Below are 16,763 nucleotides of genomic sequence, written 5' to 3'. Positions count from 1 at the left end.
GGTTTTCAAAATGCTTTCACTTACATTATCTCAGGACACCAGCTCTTTGTACTTTGGGGTGAACTAGCTTCTGAGAACTGAATGAGGGAATGGGTGGGGGAAGACCGTGGTAGTGGGGGAGAGCACAGGCATAGAGCAGGGGGCCCAAAGCTGGGCAGGGCTGAGAGTGCCTGGTGGTGGCAGGCGACTTGGAAACAGGCTCCATCTCACTTTGCATTTACTTGGGGCATCTCCCTGCCTTTAGTTTTTATCTTTTTCTCTCAAAATCTCCAATCCTGCTCCTTCATCGCCTTCATCCCCTTTCTGGCTTAGCCTAAGGTACCTGCAGCCCTACTTGGTCGTGGGGTTCGGATCCAACTGGAAGAGGCAGAGCTCATCCCCGAAGCGCTCAGCTCTGAAGGGGAGAAGTGTGTGTGGTGGTCCCAGATGAGAAAGGAAGTCAATTCCCAGATAGAAATGGGGGACAGATGGCTGAACTTCTCCTACCAGGCCTAGGAGAGCTTCCTGGAGACAATGAATAGTAAGTAAGCAGGAGGGAGGGAGAGAAAGAGGCTCTGGGGACTTGGGGCAGAGAAGTCAGGGTGGGCAGAGACAGCTGTGGGGCAGGCACTGCAGCCCTGGGGGAGGGCTGATCTGGTCTCTCACACTTCCCGTAGCTCCTGTACTTCTAGGGAATTGTAATTTTTTTTCTCTTACTGTCTCATCACACTTACCCTGTGAGGAAAAGCCCCCAATCATGGAAGTAAAAGCTAAGCTCAGAGAAAATACATAATTTTTCCAAAATTGTGGCAATGCCAGAACTGGCTGCCAAGGGCCTTCCTGGCTCAGTGTGGGGCTTGCTGTGTGGCAGAGGGCTGATGGCTGGTCCGGGGAGGGTTTAGGCTGGGAAGGAGAACAATGTGAGTAAGTCAACCCCAGTGCTTCTTGGGTAGGTGTAGAGCCTGTCTCTGTGCTACACCCATGTAGCCCCAAATCACCATCTGGCATGTGTTGATTTTCCTATTCTCAGCCTGCAAAGACTGTCAGCTGTGGCCTTGGGTCACTCAGACAGGCAGCAGATACCTCCAAACAGCAGGCCAAGACCAGAACACGGCCCTTCTTACTTTCATTTCCTCCCCACTCAAAAAGTCCAACCCCTCAGCTAATGCTCCTATGGCTCCACAATGCTTCAAGGCCCTCGCAAGTTGAGCAAATAAGAATATTCAGAAAAATTCTAGAAGAAAGAAAAGGAAGGCTCTTCTTTCCCCCACCCTAATGCTGTAGGAGGCTTAGGAGGGCCTGGACAGATGAAAGATGGGCCAGTCACAGTTGGGGTGGCCCTTTGGGGATCTGGGCAAAGGCCTTGGAGCGCAGATGCCTTGACTGGACAATTGGTGGGCTCCCCAATGGGTTGTCTTTGCTCATTGACACTGGACACTGAAAGCTGCTCCTTGAGCTCCACTCTGTGGCCCCATGCTGACCAGTGGCATCTGCTGGGTGAAGCTCAGAGGCCTTCCTCTGCTGACTTTGTGTGTGTTTGCGGCCCCTTAGCCCTCTCCACACTGCCTCAGCTTGTGGAATGTCAATCATATTTGGGGTGGTGGGAAATTATCTTTGCTTGTAGTATCCAAAGCTTCCTGTCTTATGCCTTGATCAGAAGTTTTTCAATTAGAATGTGTTACTTTTGATGTTTCTGTCCCTAATGATCAAAAGAACAGGTGGCCTACAGCTAGATGAAGGTGCGTGTTCCAGCCAGAGGAGGAACATAGGCAAGATCCTGGGTTGGGAGGGAGTTATGGTGCATTAAACAGACTGGAAACAGAACAGTGTGGCTGGTCAGACACCCAGACATCCAGCAGAACATGAAGAGAGATGAATAGGAGACATGGGCAGGCGGGAATATGCAGGTTCTCAGAGCTTGAGACCGGTGGGGAGCACCAGGAGGTTCCCACACTGGGGTCATGGCCAGGTCGACATCTGGAAAGGAACCCCTGCCTGCCTTGTCAGGACCAATGAAGGGTAGCAGGGGGCTGTTGGGAGTAATCAAGGTGGATGAGGTGGTAGGCATGGAGGTGGTGAAGAACAGGTGGATTTGGGAGATATTTCAGGGATGAAATTCATAGGGTTTGTGACAAATTGGCTATGGGGTAGGAGGGAGGAAGGCTATCAAGGCTGCCTGTAGATTTCTGGTTTGTGGACTGAGTGGTGGCAGCATTCACAACAGTAAAAACATACTGGAAAAAAACAATACAAAACTACTGGAAAAGAACCATGTCTCAGAGATGGTAAATTTGGTCTTGGACGTGTTGGTTTTGAAGGGGCTCTGAAGCATCCGAGGGATGCCAGGAAGGTGGGGAAGTGTGTGGACCCAGGGGCTGGAGGGGAACAAGGGTTAATGATAAAATGTTTAGATTTCTGAGCACATAGGTGATAATTAAGGCTATGGAATTGGTGGGAGTGCCCTGGGAAAGAAAGTGTGGAGAAGAGGCCCAGGTCCAAACCTTGTGGAAATCCATCTCATTGATCCAGAGGTGGGTGAGGCCATGCCTCTGCTTCCTGGCACCCGTGGGCCAGGAGGGTAGCTAAGTTGTGAACACCCAGGGATCTGCTGTTCAAGGCAGCCGGGAGCCCAGTAAATAGTCAGTGAAGTGAAGTGTGTTTCCAAATGGGCACCACGTTCCATGGGCTGCGTATGATGATGGCCTATACTTCTGATCAACCTCCACCCACCTCTTCTCAGCTCCTCGGGGGAGTCCCTTGGAGGCACTCACCTGCCGCAGCCTTCCTGAGGCCAGGCTTCACTCATAGTCCCCCTCAGCCTTCGTCTCTTGACTTAAGCTAGCTCTTTTGGGTCTCCCACACCTTTTTTGTCATTGTGTCATTATATTGTCATTTTGTGTCCTCCTTGCCTGGTATGTATTTCTGGAGCTGGAGGGTGGAACCATATACTATGCTGTCATTGTTGGGGGGAAGAAGGGGGTCATGAAAGCAGGGCCCCATGTGTCAGAGGGCAAGCAGAGGGAGCAGCCAGGGTGGCTAGAGGGGCCCAGAGGCTGGCCTCAAACCCCAGGTTTCGCCTTTAGGGGATTGTGGCTCCTGGGTAGTGGTTTGACTCAAGTGTTGGGCTGGCTTGGAAGCTGGGCTGCCCCGGGTCACAGCTGTGAATGTGGATATAGTTGTGGGGGAAGGGCAGACCTTGAGTGACACCACCTTTGTCATCTGCCCAGTTAGGCATCGCGATGGTCTTGGGCTTCTTAGGCATGCCTCTGGAGGTGTCCAGGCCTTCCCTGGAGCATTCAGTCCCCCTCTCAGATCTGCCCTGGGCCAGGTGGTGGGCAGGCATGCAGAAAGGCCCAAGGGGAGAGGGATGACGCAAGTCTAGGGTCCAAGGAAGGGAGCCCCTCCCTTGAGGCCCTAAGCCGGAGGCGCCCATCGCTCCAGCGTGCGTGCCCACTCCCTCCCTGCCGTGTTCTCTCCCCTGCCTTCCAGAAGCTGTCCACCCTTCGAGGCCAGCTTCAGGCTCACCTCCTCCAGAAGCCTGTTTTGCCTTCCTAGCCATATTGTGGTTTCCCATAATATGGACTGGAGCCTACAATATAGAAAAGGATTATGAAAGCTTTGCTCTGCTGGTTTTAATTGCGTTCCCTGCATGTCAGCTCTGTCTTCATAAAGAGATGTTAAGTTTCTCAAGTGCAGGAAAAAATGTTCTAGGGCTGCTGGAACTGTTCAGCCGAGAGGTGGGCATGGAAGGAGCTGCCCCGTAGTGGGGCCACTGCCCAGAACTCTGCTTCAGGAGACCAGCAAGGGCTGCTTTTGCCCATTCCTACACTGGGCAGGTGCTAAGGGCTGAGCTAGAAGAGTCAGTTGTGATCTCTGCTCACCTGGAACTCAAAATAAAATCATAATCATTCAATGTAATTGACCGTATTCCTTATGCTGTGCTTTTCATCTCTGTGACTTATTTATTTTATAACTGCAAGTTTGTACCTCTTTATCCCCTTCACCTATTTCACCCATTCCACATCCACCCTCCCCAACCCCACCCCACCCCCAAGGGTAACTATATTAATCCTGGTGAGTATTTTTTAAGGTATATAATTGTCAAATCGTTATCCTGCACACCAGAAATGAATCTCATATTGAGTGTCAACTATAGTTCAATAAAAATTTAATTAAAAATAGTAATCATATAACCTCCTTTTGTTGCACACCCAGAGGCTCTGACTGTCCTGTGTGCTTTGCTTATGCATTTCTCACTACAAGTTTGGGATTCTCCCCATTTTACTTGAAGAAGGAGGTTCACCGAGGTCTCTGAGCAAGCGGCTGAGCTGAGGTTCAAGGCCAGGGCACGGGGCTGGGCCGCTCCGCCGGACAGTGTTTCTCGGAGGTGGGAATGGGCTGTGTGCCCCTGTCTGGGGCTTTGGTGCCAAGTGCACTTGGAGAATTTAATTTCTCTGTCCCCTGCGATTCTGCCTTTCTGCATTTCCATCACCAACCTGGGTCCTGGAGGTTTTCTGAAACCGCACTGCGCCGCTGGCGGTCAGGAGGGCTGCTTCTGGAGAGCTGAGAGGGGCGGGGGTGCTGAGGGCTTGGTGAGTAGCAGGGGTGTGGGAACCCTTCCAGGGCACTGGAGGCAGCCCTTTGTGTGAGGGCGCCCCTGCCCTCAGGGAGCCCACTCTCCATCTGTCCTTGCAAGGGGTGTGGAGGCCGGCCAGGGTGCGGCTGGCCTGGCTGCCCTGGGAGAGGCCCTAAAGTCTGAGCCTTTGGCATTAATTCAAGGTGACTTTCCAGGCAGTGCCTGCACGCCCCTGGCTGGCCTGACACCACCCCTCTCCTCTCGTCTGGGAATCACAGGAGATTATGACAGCTGTCATGTGAGGGGGCTCCTGCTGGGGGCTCCAGGCCCCGCCTGTCTGCAGTCCCGTCCCATGGCTCACAGAGGCTGGGAGGAGACAGCTGTTTTCTTAGGGCCACCCCAGTCCCCCACCCTCTGGGCCTTGGTTTCTCTGAGTCCCGTTTCTTGTCATCTGAAGCTGCTTTGCCTCCTGTGTCTCTCTCCCTCTGACAGACATCCCCCTGCTCCCTGGCTCCCCACGCCGGCTGAGCCCTCGGGCGGTGGCCAGAGGGGACCAGGACCCCAAACAGGGGCAGCAGCAGGACCTCCAGGTGTCTGGCCCCCGAGCCCTGGGGCTGCAGGGCAGTTCCCACCGGGATTCTGGCCAGCCCGGTGGTGGAGGGAGCATCTGCAGCAGCTTGGTGAGTACTGGGCTGGGGGGATGGTTGGCCCTCTTGGGGGCCTGAGGGAGGCTCTTGCCCGAGGGACCCTCCACGTGAAGGGCAGGTGTGTATGTGTGAGAGAGAGAAAGGGAGGCCAGGGTTTCTGTTAGGGCCTTTTCCTCTCCTCCCTGTCCAAATCATGGAAGCACCACGTCCCAGCCATGCTGCTCTGCTGATCACAGGACAGGGAAGGGGGAGGTGTGGGAGGCCAGGTGATCCCACGTGTGGGTCTGCAGCCTCCTGGCCTCCCTCCCGCAGGTCTGTGGAGCCAGACCTCCGCTGTGGCTGCTCTGAGGCTCTCCCCAGTGCTTGGCGCTCCATCTGGTTGCCCAGGTGACCTCTCAGGTGGCTGCCAGGCAGCTGGGTATCAAACCAGTAATAAACAGGGAAACACCCAGAGGGAGGGAGGCAGGTCCCTCTCCTGCCCCGCCTCGTTCTCCTCCTCTTCTCTCAACCTCCTGAATCTGGGCGTCAGTCCCCTGCTTCCCCATCTCTGGCAGGGTCCTCACTGGTGGCTGGAGAGGAGGGGAGGATGCGGGGCTGTGAGGGGCACAGTGTAGAGTGAATCCCTTTGGTGTGGCAGGTGGGGGTGGGCCAGGTGACTAAAAATTGACCTTTGTTCCAATGGATCCAGAGAACTTGCCAGTGAGTAAAATATGCATGTGTTTGCAGGCAAGCCTGCAGGTCTCCAAGAAGGAGGGGGTGAGTGGGCGTGTTACTGTGCTATGAAGGGCCGTGTGTGTGTCAGTGCGCTGGGTGATGCACGTGTGCTCAGCTATGTGTAGGAGCGGTGCAGAGGGCTGTGTGTGCGTCTGCGGGGGCCGGCGGCTGTGTGGCGTGTGGCGTGGGTGTGCAGGGCCTGCTGAGAGCGCAGTCTGGTTCCCTGAGCATCTGTGTGCATGTGGCTGGAGTGGGCGTGAAGGCACCAATGTCCAGGGTGTGTGCAGCTAAACTTAGATCACTCTGTCCTTTCACTGGGGCAGTTGGGACCTCTGGGCCAGAGGGGTTTGTTACTAGTCCACCTCCCTGGGCCCAGAGCACAAGGTCAGCCTCCTCTGTCTCTCACTTCTTCCTCACCGGACCTCCCCATCTCTGTCCTGTTCTCTGGCCAGGTCATCAACAACTACCTGGATGCCAATGAACCAGTGTCCTCAGAGGCCCGTCTGAGCCGCATGCACTTCCATGACAACCAGAGGAAGGTCGACTACGTGCTCGCCTACCATTACCGGAAGCGTGGGGTGCACCCTGGCCACGGGTCTGCAGGCCACTCGTTGGCTATAGTCTCCAATGGAGAGACGGGCAAGGAGCCCCATGCTGGGGGTCCCGGTGACATGGAGCTGGGCCCGCTGGATGCCCTGGAGGAGGAGAGGAAGGAGCAGCGGGAGGAGTTTGAGCACAACCTGATGGAGGCTGGGCTGGAGCTTGAGAAGGACGTGGAGGTAAGACTGCAGGTGGCGGGGGGACGTGCGACGGGATGGCCTGCAGGGCTGGGCTGGCGATCAGTGTCCCCTGAAGGGAGCTTTGGCTTTGTTCTGGCAGGTGACATTTTTTTTTTAATCTGGTGGATAAACCAGATTTTCTTGCCCAAAGGCTTGAGGAGTATTGGCATATAGTGCCTCTGCCTCGGGGACCCCAGGTAGTAGTGATGCAGGCGGTGTGCCCATCTGTTCGGCGGCAGCTGGCCTGGCTAGAGATTGAAGGCAAGACACGTCTGCTGGCACTCAGGCCCCATCCTATGCCTTCTCTGCAATGCTTTCCTTGGGATAAGGACCCAGTTTGCCTGTTGAACTGTGGATTAAAATTCCTCTCTAGGGGAACTACTTTACTAAGGATGTGTTTGCCTGGGGCCCTGGAGGGAGAAGATTATTTGCAAAATGAACATTGGACATATTTTATCAACTTGTGAGCTCTATATATTCTCAACTCTGGTCAGTAACCAGAGTAAGGGAATCCATTTATCTACATGTCCATCCATCCATCCATTGATTCATTCACTTATCCATCTATTCCTCCATACACAGTGGTCCTTTAAAGATGACCCACCCTCACCATCCCCTGCCACTCAAATCCTCCCCCTCCCGCCTCCCCACACCTAGTGCGGCCCACTTGCCTGGTCTGGGCTGTGTGTTGGTCATCCACACCTTGGGGTCTTTGCGCTGGTTGTGCCTTCTGCCTCGGACACCCTTCCCCAGTCCTGTGTGTGCTCAATCCCTCAGGTCAGACCTCTGCTTGAATGTTACCTCCTTCCTGAATCTTCCCGACCATCCTTGCTAAATACCCCCACCCCATCACTCAGTCCTTGACCCTGCTTGACTTTCTTTCATCATGCTTAGCACTGCTACCTGAAATAACATGACAGAGCTTTGTGTTTATTCATCTGCACTCCCACCAGCTCCACGGAGGCAGAGGTCTGTTTGGTTCACTGCTGTGTTCCCAGAACCTAGGACAGAGTCTGAACAAAGAAGCAGCAGATGCTTACCAAGTATTAGATGAATAAATGACTTTACCTGAGTGTCAGGTTCCTCATCTGCAAAGTAACAGACACCCCACTGGATTGTAGTTCCATTGTAGTCATTAGATGGGGCAATGGAAACATCTCACACAATGTCCGGTACACAGTAGGTGCTCAGTAAATGCTTATTATGATTAATTTAAAGGGAGTTGTGCTGAGGAGTGGGGTGCCACTCTCACGAGAAATCTGTGTTCTGAGATTCAAGCTGACTGTCTCCAAGCTGGAAGGGACCCTCAGAGGACCACCATTTCTCTGTCTCTGGGCTGGATGGCATGTGGCCTGGCTCAGACTTTGTGCTGCTTTTCCAGAACCTTAACCAGGAGATGCTTCTCTTGTTATTTTTTCTGCCAATAGGGCTCATTGGGCCCTCCTTGCTCCCTTGATTTCACTTTTTGAAACCCAAATCTCATCTGGTGCCTCTAATTAGGGTCTGGTGTGAAGGTTTCTAGAGGCAGTGGTGTGTTTTGAGGGTGTACAGGGTGGTCTTGGCACCACCACTGTGGGAGGCTCAGTCCACACACCTGTCTCTGGGTGTCAGGGAGCAGAGGCCTGGGCCTTGCTCTGCTGTTTGGAAGGGAAACAGCATCATGCTCGAGAGGGTGGATTCTGGACCCAACACCCAGATGTTCACATCCCAGGCCTGGAATCAACTAGCCTCACATCTTGGGCAAGTGACTTGATCCTTCTGAGCTGAAGTTTCCATGTTGGTAAAAAAGGAATTACAACACATTCTTCACTGGGTTTTTGTGAAGACCAACAAGACAATTAAACAAAGTACACAGAACAGTAACCATGAGTGAGCGTCACTGCTGTGATTTTTAGAGTTGCCAGATTTAGCAAATCCAAGATGCCTAGTTACATTTGTATTTCAGACCCACAGCAAATACTTCTGGAGCATAAGTATGTCCTATGCAATACTGGGGACATACTTAAACTAAACAAATATTCATTGCTGATCTGAAACACTAATGTAACTGTCCGGGCAGCCGTCCCTGCTAGCAGTATCACTGCCCATCTCAGCTGTCCTCCGGCGTGCCTCGTTTGGATTGCTGTTAGATTTTCCTGTCTTTCGCTGGAAATTAGGAGGGCCCGGAGTTGCTCTGGGACTGCTCAGTGTCAGTGGGGGGCATGGAGTGCATCCTGGATTGTTATCCCTGTTGTGGAACCACCAGAGGCTTCCCCTTCCCTGTGCCCATTGTGGCTTCAGGGCCAGCTTAGCTCTTCTCCTTCATGAGGCCTGTCTGGGGTCCTCAGGCTCCACCACTCATGTGCCCATTGTGACCTGCCGTCTTGCAGTGCCCTCTGTCTCTCCCCTCTAAAGATCTCCCCTCTAAAGATCTCCCTCCTTGATTTGGGACCTCTGTGCACAGTGTTGAGTTGATCATGCTTCTCATTCATGGCATCTTGTAACCACTGGATGAGGACCCTCTCGTCCCTTATTTAAATACCCCCTTGCTCTTTGCTGCCTGTTACTTACTTCGCTGACCTCCATGGGCAATCATTCCAGTGTGGTGTGTTTCTGGGAAAAGTATGGTGGTGTTTTTGCTTTGTACAATTTTTTCATTTAAGAAAATCAACTTGATCATTGAGAACAGTTTTTAGATTTAAAGAAAAATTGGACAGAGTTCCCACATACAATCTGTCCAGTTGCTTCTATTATTAACATCTACATTGATATGGTACATTTATCACAACTAATGAGCCAGTACTGATACACTGCCATTAGTTAAAGCCCTACTTTATTCAGATTTCCTGAGTTTGTGCCTAGTGTCCTTTTTCTGTTCTGGGATCCTGCGTACCTGTAGCTGTCCCAGCTCTCTAGGCTCCTCTTGGTGGTGATGGCTTCTCAGAACAGTATGCATTTCTCATTTACACAAGAGCCACTCTATTTTACTGCCCACTCTGGTTCTTGCTTTTTTCTCTCGGCACTCTATTTTGAGACCATTCATGTTCTGCGTGTGAGTCTAACCCATTTTTCCCAGTGGGTGAGCAGTTTGCAGTCACCACAGTTTGCCTAGGCCCCCCCTAGTGACAGCAGGCTTGCCTCTCACCGTGTGTCACCCAACAAGGTGGAGAATGGGTTGTCACCCTCTTCAGGGCCACCGGCCCAGATCTTCTCCATTTCTCTTCCTGCTCTTCCCCCACCCTCACCCCAACCCATGGCATGTGGTACTAAACACTGGTTGGAGGTTTATCAGCTGAAGCCGGTGAGGGTCTGAATAACTCCTCTCTGTGTCAGGATGCTCAGCCTCTGGCCTTGGGCAGCAGCTTAGAACCGACACCTCAGGAGTGGGAGGCTGCCTGATGGCACCTGGAGAGCAGGTGCAGTGGCCCTGCCTGCTCAGCATGTCCCCACTCTTCTGGGCCGGGCTGTCTTGTAGGCCCTGGTTTCACCTTGATTTTAAGATAAACGGAGAGGAAATGGGTCTCTATCCAAGACCCATTACAAATTATTCACTTAGTCCTATAATCGAAAGAATTTGATACCCATCAAACTCCAATTGGTTGGATTTCCTAGGATTCATTTCCAACCCTAGTTGATTGATATCTGGGATCGGCACCTACTTTCCACTTGGTATTTTAGTTTTTCACTTTGTGGGCATATTTCCATGTATTGACATTGCCATGTTCATATTTTAAAGACTATTCAGTATTTATCAGGTGACTAAATCAAAGTTTGCCTTTATGTTTTCTTATGTTTGGCCATTTGACTAGAATTTTATTTAAAGTCATCACTGGAGATGCTTACAGGTGACAGAGACCCCAGCGTCCTCACTGCCAGTTCAGGTAAATGAGGGCGACCTGTCTGGAGCTGGGCAACACTGCTGGTAGGAGGCTGATGAAGCAGTTGAGTGATTTACCCACTTGCGCCTCCAGACGGGGTAGTAGAGTGGGTGGGCTGAACAAGGCCTCCTGGGCTCACCTCCTCCCGGACTGGAGAGACTCAGATTCAGATGAATGGCTTGACTGAGCGGGCTGACGGGGGAGGGTGAGCCCCAGAGCCAGGCGATGCCCTTGGTGGACCCGGAGGGCACGTGTGTGGACTTGGGCATAAGACCTCCAGCTCTGCAGGCCCTGAAATGCCAGCAGGCAGGGCCCCAGACTTCATTTGTATGGGCAACTGGATCTTCCAAACAGGGAAGGAAGAGAGAGCAGCCACAGGGAGGCCAAGTGCCCCTTGCTCAGGGCCAGCCTTCCTGGGAGGAGGGCACCAGAGAACCGACCGCAGAAGCTGCCTTTCTTTGGCACAGTCTGGCCTCTCCAGCAGGTCTGTGAGCTGCCTGGGGCAGACTCAGGCTTGGAGGAGGCAGTGTGCCAGTTGGGACACCCAGAGGCCACAGCTCCATTTGGGAGGCAACCTCTCTTTTCCCATTTGGAATCAGGTTGAACCCAGGAAAGACAAAATTCCTTCCCTCTCTGCAGAGAGGAGACTCCCTACCCTCAAGCCCTGGGAGGTCCCTGACCCCTGGCTGCTCACCCTACAGACCTGGATGTCTGACCTCTCAACCTGAACTACTGCACTGAGCCAAGGAAATAGGCTAGGGGACATCTGAGGTGTGGGACATCATGAACTCCCACAAGGGCTCACTTAGGGGAGAAGATTGTGGGCCAGGAAAAGCAGACAGTCTCCTTACTTTCTTAAAACCAAAGGCCACTGTTCCTTGACCTTCGTCATCATCCCTTTTGCCACCTCCTCTTCAGGAAAAGTTTTATACATCTGACGAAACAGCTGATAGGACCGGCCGTTCTCCTAGGCCCGTGGAGGAGGTGGGGTGACTTTGGGAAATTGCTGTACCTTTAAAGTTTGATTCAGTCTATGACTTTTAAGGAAGGAGCCAGCTTTCCCGAGCACCTTTTGGATGCCGTACACCATGGCCTCTTGCTTGCATTTGTGCTCGCTCATTTAATCTTCACGGATATCCTGCAGGGAGGGAGTTAACTCCCGTCTTTTCAAGGAGCTGAGGAAGCAGAGGCTAGCAACCCAGCCTCGGTGATATCTTGCAAGTGACCCAGGTAGAGCTTGAACCCCGCCTGAGCTTCAGACCTTCCAGAGTCTTTGTCATCCCGGGGGGAATGGCCAAGCCCCTGGTAGCAGTTGCCTCTTCCTCTTTCCCCAGAACTCACAGAGGTTCTCTGCAAGGGCCAAGAGTTATTTATCTCAAAGGGAGCTGATTTTTGGTTCATAGGAGCGTGTGGGTGTCCAGGCAGTGAGCACTGCCAGTCTGGTCTTCTGCTCTCCCGGGTGCTGCTCTGGCCTCCCTGAAGCTCCGGGCCAGCCCTGGTGAGCATTTCCCCTCACGTGACATCAGCCTGCAGCCCTAGAGACTAAACGCTCAGACCCACCCACGTCTTCTCTCGTGCCCTATAGAGCTACTGTGGAACCAGTTTCTCCTCTTATAACTCTCAGTCTTGCTTTGCTGGGAAAACTAGGGTGGAGGAAATTTCCTAGTCCTAAGGAAGACTATTCAGTTGCTGTTCAGTTTTCTAGGGTGACCGTGTGTCCCGGATGTCTTCCCGTCCGTGCTCTGCCTCAGGCACTGAGCAGTTGGTGTTGGTGCTGCAGTGAGCAGACGGGTGTATTTCTATGGGGCGGGGGCCCCTGACCCCTGGTGACTCCATTATAACATTGGTCTGTTTCCTCCTCAGGAGTGGGATGGGGCTTTGAGTTCTCAGGAAAGGCTATGGCAACGCAGGGAAAATGCAACAGTGGGATTTAATGATGCCCAGTCCGTACTGTTTCTTGGTGATGGCTGCTCTGCTCTCACGAGCGTGGCAGCGGGTGCACTGCTGTTGATGTGCACTGATCACTGGGGACAATGTGGTGATTTCCCCCTGGCTTTGCCTGTCTTCCTGTCCCATTTGCCTCACCTTGATGCAGCATGCTGGAGCCTTCGGCGTCTCACCTGCCCAGGGGACCTTCAGGGAACACAACAGAGACAGCCCAGCAGCCCGTGCCCCTGCTGGGGCACAGCTGAGCGGAGCGGAGCCACAGAAGGGCTGCTTGGGTCTGATCTCTGCGGGGCCCTCCAGGCAGCCTGGGGGGCGGGGTACAGAGAGAAGCAAGGAGGGAAAGTTGAGCCCCCAAACACGGGCAAATATTTCCCTTTTCAAAGAGTTCATAGTTAAAAAATTGATATTGAGTATTCACCCTCAATGCTCATGGGTCCCCACGGATGTGGCTAGGACAGCTCTTGTCCCTTTGTTGCAGGAACAAAGTGCCATGTCAAGCTAGTAAGGAACAGGGCTGCACCCTGAAACTAGGTTTCCTAATGCCTGCTCCCTCTGTTCTCTCAAAGTGACTTCCAGGGGCAGCGTTTGGCCTGCACAGTCACCCAGCCATGTATCAAGCTCTGTCCAGGTCATGAAAGCAGTTAGGTACTGGGTCTAGTGAAAAGCAGGTGGAGGGTTTGCATAGTGGTGGACGGGAGCTGGGTGTGGCTTTCTCTGGTCCATTATGTCTTTCATCTGTGGACAAGGGCTCTAGCTGTCTGCAGGATACCTGTGAAGGGACTGGAAGGAGTCTGTGGGCTTTGATTTGCCAATCCCACCTCACAGTAGCAGAGGGCAAGGATCAGTGCCTGGCCTGGCTAAGGGCTTCTGGCCATGCCCCACCTAGGTTGGCTGTGCGTTTGCTGGTTTTCTGTTACCAGGTGCCATCTGTGAGGTATGAGAAGATGGGATGAGAGGTTGAGAGCTGGGAGGGTTTGGATCGGTTCTTCCAGGTCCCTCAGAAGTTGAGAGGATGTGACTTGTATAAGCTCATGCTGCTAGTTAATGCTGTGAGCAGATGAAATATTGATTACAGAGAGTCTGTGAAGCTAGCAAGTCACAGGGGGCCATCTCCCTTCTGTCAGATCTGCCTTCCGTGCAGCTAAGTCACCTTCCTGTGAGGCTGATGTTTGCCTGGTGCTTCTGGCTTGATGTACCGGGCGTCCATGGCTGGGGCCTGTCCTGACTTAATACGCTGTGCTGGCTGTTAAGGTTTATATATCACTCTTACTTCCTACCATCATTTACGTGAAGCTCTGGATTCGAGGAAGACAGTTGGCATTGGGCTGGTCTCTATCCCGCCAGTCATCCCTCCTCGTGGCTGTGCTAGGTGTTTAGGGCTCTGAGATAAACGTGTAGAAAGAAAGCCTTTCTCTATTGGTCATCGGGTAAGTTCAAGGTTGTTGTCAGCCACCCGCTGCTTGGGCAGCCGCGTCAGCTGTAAAGACACTCAGAAGGGAAGCAGCTGCAGGGAACCTGCCGGCCCGGTCCCTGCCCCGTCTCCTGCCTCTCACTTAGGGGGCATTTGCTGAGCACTTAAGGTGCCAGCAAAGGGTTGGGAGCTGACGACACAGAGGTAAGATGTGGTCCCTGACCCAAGGACCTTGGAGAAGGGGAAACAGGCCTGAGCACAGAGAGTCCACACAGGGGGGTCGGGAAGCGCGGCGCAGAGGTGGGAAGAGAGTGACTGATGGTCTGGGGGACTTGAAGAAGTCTTACTGTGCCTCCAAGCTGTTGGCTACACCACCTGCCTTCCCTTGCTCCCCGATGCTCGGGGTCCTGACAGAAGTAAGTGGGCTGTGTCCCCCACTTTTCAGATGTCCAAGAAGGACTCACCTTCTGGGAGCTGAGTGGTGGTGAGGACTCTGCCCATTTAGATTCAGCTGAAGTGGGTGTTGTATGCACCAGGGTCTGTCTTGGAACATTTGAGATCTTGAGACACCCTGTGGTTCTATCTGGTGCCTCAAAGTGGTGAGGGTGGTTCTAGGGTCCCTTCAGCCTAGTTTCCCCTTCTCTTCACTGCAGACAGAGTCTCCCAGGTACCCCTGGTCAGCTCGTGAGGGTGTCTTGATACTTTATAGCTGATAACCTAGGGTGTGTGTGTCACCATCAGGGTTCTTGGATGCTTTGTGAATAGAATTCAAGGGTGGAATTCATAAACTTGGATGCTAGAAAATTGTACTTCATTTTCACCAACATTTAACTGAAACTCAGCATTTACTTCAGTTAAAAGATAAAGGCATAAACCTGCATTACAATGGAGTCCCGGGAGTTTGTCACCAACAGAAATCACCATAGATTCTCATCACATTACAGTCGTTGAACAGTGTCCAAAAGCATTTACAGTCATTGTTACTTTGAAATTGTGACCATATTTAGATGTGCTGTTAGGCGTCACTATTAAGTAGGTTGATGAAGCAAGTATATTACTGTATCACAAATTTATGTCTTATTATTTCATTAACTGTATTTCTATATACTTAGATTCTTTGTTATTCTGAATAATTATTTTACACACTTACAGACATTCTGAGAAGGGGTTCATAGCTTGGGAACCCCTGATCGTGACACCTGACCCTTAGGGGAAGGCTCAGGCGGTGAGTGGCGGTCCAGCCTGGCTGCTGTGTGAAGGGAGATGAGATGGGGAACCCCACTGGCTGCTCTCTGGAGACTGGCTGGCTCAGAGAAGGCTGCTGGGGAGTGCGGAGGCAAGGGCATGGCTTCTGTAAGCGGGCATCCCTGCGACACCTGCGGAGCCCTGCATGCTGCTGCTGCATGAGGCCTGCATGGCTGATTGCTTTCGAAAGTGTGAGGCTTAGTCCGTGAAATACTCTAACTGAAGAAGAAAACGGAAAGGAAAGAGAATTGGGCCGAGTTCTAGAAGACCTGGATTCAGGTCCCATTCTGCCACTGACTGGCTTCTTTCTGGACCTTGATTTCCACACCTGGAAAAGGAGAAGGTTGGGCATGATCAGGGGTTCTCAAGCCACGTACCTGGAAGTCCTGGCTTTCCATGACTTCGAGTGACATAGTTTGGGCTCAAATAAAAATTGGTACTGTTTTCTCAATTTACTGAAAAAGTGCATTGATAAAGATAATTTTCTCAATTTAAAATTGTTCTTTCATATCTTTTCCTTAAACTTTTGGAAGCCATTACTCCTGGTTTGCCAGTAAGTACTTGCTGAGGGCAAAGGAAGTGGATGAGAAGTAAAAGAATATTAATGGAAAAACTTAGAATTGGTTAATCCTGTTTAATTTTTTTTCTCTTTGTACTTTTATTTTGTTTATTTTTATTGAAGTATTGTTGATACACAATCTTATATTGGTTTCAAGTACACAACACAGTGGATCAACAGTTACTCATATTATTAAATCCTCATGCCCTCTAGTGTGGTTACTATGTGTCAACACAGAAAGATGTTACAGAATCATTGGCCATATTCTCCATGCTGTACTACCATCCCATGACCAACTTATGATTGAGCATTTCTGTGCTCCTTTATCCCTCTTACCCACCCCACCCAACCACCCCAAACCCTACCCCATGGTAACCACTAGTCACTTCTCAGTGTCTATGAGTCTACTGCTGTTTTGTTCATTCTGTTTTGCTTTGTATTTATATTCCACAAATAAGTGAAATCATATGGTATTTGTCTTTCTCCACCTGGCTTATTTTTTCTGAGCATAATACCCACTAGGTCCATCCATGTGGTTGCAAATGGCAGGATTTCTTTTTTTATGGCTGAATGGTATTCCATTGTGTATATGTACTACATCTTTATCCATTCATCTACTGATGGACACTTAGGTTGCTTCCATATCTTGGCTATTGTAGATGGTGCAGCGATAAACATAGGGGTGCATATTCATCTTTCTGAATCAGGGATTTTGTTATCTTTGGGTAAATTCCTAGAAGTGGAATTACTGGATTGAATGGTATTTCTATTTTTAGTTTTTTGAGGAACCTCCATACTGCCTTTCACAGTGGCTGAACCAATTTACATTCCCACTAACAGTGTATGAGGGTTCCCTTTTTTTCCACATCCTCACCAATACTTGTTATTTCTTGTTTTTTGGATAGTGGCCATTCTAACTGGTGTGCAGTGGTATCTCATTGTGGTTTTGATTTGCGTTTCCCTGATGATTAGCAATGTGGAACATCTTTTCATGTGGCTGTTGGCCATCTGTATTTCTTCTTTGGAGAAATGTTTGTTCAGGTCCTCGG

General features: G+C 51.4%; 1 protein-coding gene across 2 annotated transcripts in view; it reads left to right on the top strand.

Moving 5' to 3' along the window:
* The first annotated feature begins 6,374 nt into the window (after window positions 1-6,374).
* Window positions 6,375-16,763, top strand: part of ANO2 (anoctamin 2) — a 283,607-nt gene continuing 273,218 nt past the window's right edge. For both annotated transcript variants that reach the window (XM_057491702.1, XM_057491703.1), the window contains exon 1: window positions 6,375-6,695. In XM_057491702.1, the coding sequence (XP_057347685.1) occupies window positions 6,429-6,695 (267 nt within the window). In that variant the 5' untranslated portion in view covers window positions 6,375-6,428. The remainder of the gene's footprint in view (window positions 6,696-16,763) is intronic.

This window comes from Manis pentadactyla, chromosome 14, assembly GCF_030020395.1.
Source record: "Manis pentadactyla isolate mManPen7 chromosome 14, mManPen7.hap1, whole genome shotgun sequence".
In the NCBI taxonomy this organism is placed as follows: Eukaryota; Metazoa; Chordata; class Mammalia; order Pholidota; family Manidae; genus Manis; species Manis pentadactyla.
This window is presented reverse-complemented; position numbering and strand designations above follow the sequence as displayed.